Genomic DNA, 294 nt, shown 5'->3' with positions numbered 1-294 from the left:
GCGTGATGAAGTCCTTCATCTGGCCCATGCCTTGCTGCAGGGCCGGCACCAACGGGGACAACCAGGTCTCCTTGGCCCGCCCGGCCGCCGGCTCCATGTTGCCCACCATCTGGATGGCCTGGAGATCCACACGGATGGAGCTGTCACCGGTGTCACCCAGCCCTGCCCTCCCTGGGAAGCAGCCAGGCACCCCAAAACCCCCACCTGGGTGACACCCCCAGCCGCCCCCACCTTGGCCAGGAGCAGCAGCGTGCGGCTGGGGGGGCCGGCGGCGGGGGGGGCCCCGCGGGCGGA

The 294-nt window shown here is 71.8% G+C and overlaps 1 protein-coding gene across 1 annotated transcript in view; it reads right to left on the bottom strand.

Moving 5' to 3' along the window:
* Nucleotides 1–294, bottom strand: part of LOC104396228 (ras GTPase-activating protein 4-like) — a gene marked incomplete at its 3' end in the record, with an annotated part of 10,787 nt that overhangs the window by 1,475 nt on the left and 9,018 nt on the right. The window contains exons 15-16 of the mRNA XM_010006045.1: nucleotides 232–294; nucleotides 3–118 (exon numbers count right to left, since the gene is read on the bottom strand). Coding sequence (XP_010004347.1) covers nucleotides 3–118; nucleotides 232–294 — 179 coding nt within the window. The remainder of the gene's footprint in view (nucleotides 1–2; nucleotides 119–231) is intronic.

This window comes from Chaetura pelagica, unplaced genomic scaffold (genome assembly GCF_000747805.2).
Source record: "Chaetura pelagica isolate M959 unplaced genomic scaffold, ChaPel_1.0 scaffold49, whole genome shotgun sequence".
In the NCBI taxonomy this organism is placed as follows: Eukaryota; Metazoa; Chordata; class Aves; order Apodiformes; family Apodidae; genus Chaetura; species Chaetura pelagica.
This window is presented reverse-complemented; position numbering and strand designations above follow the sequence as displayed.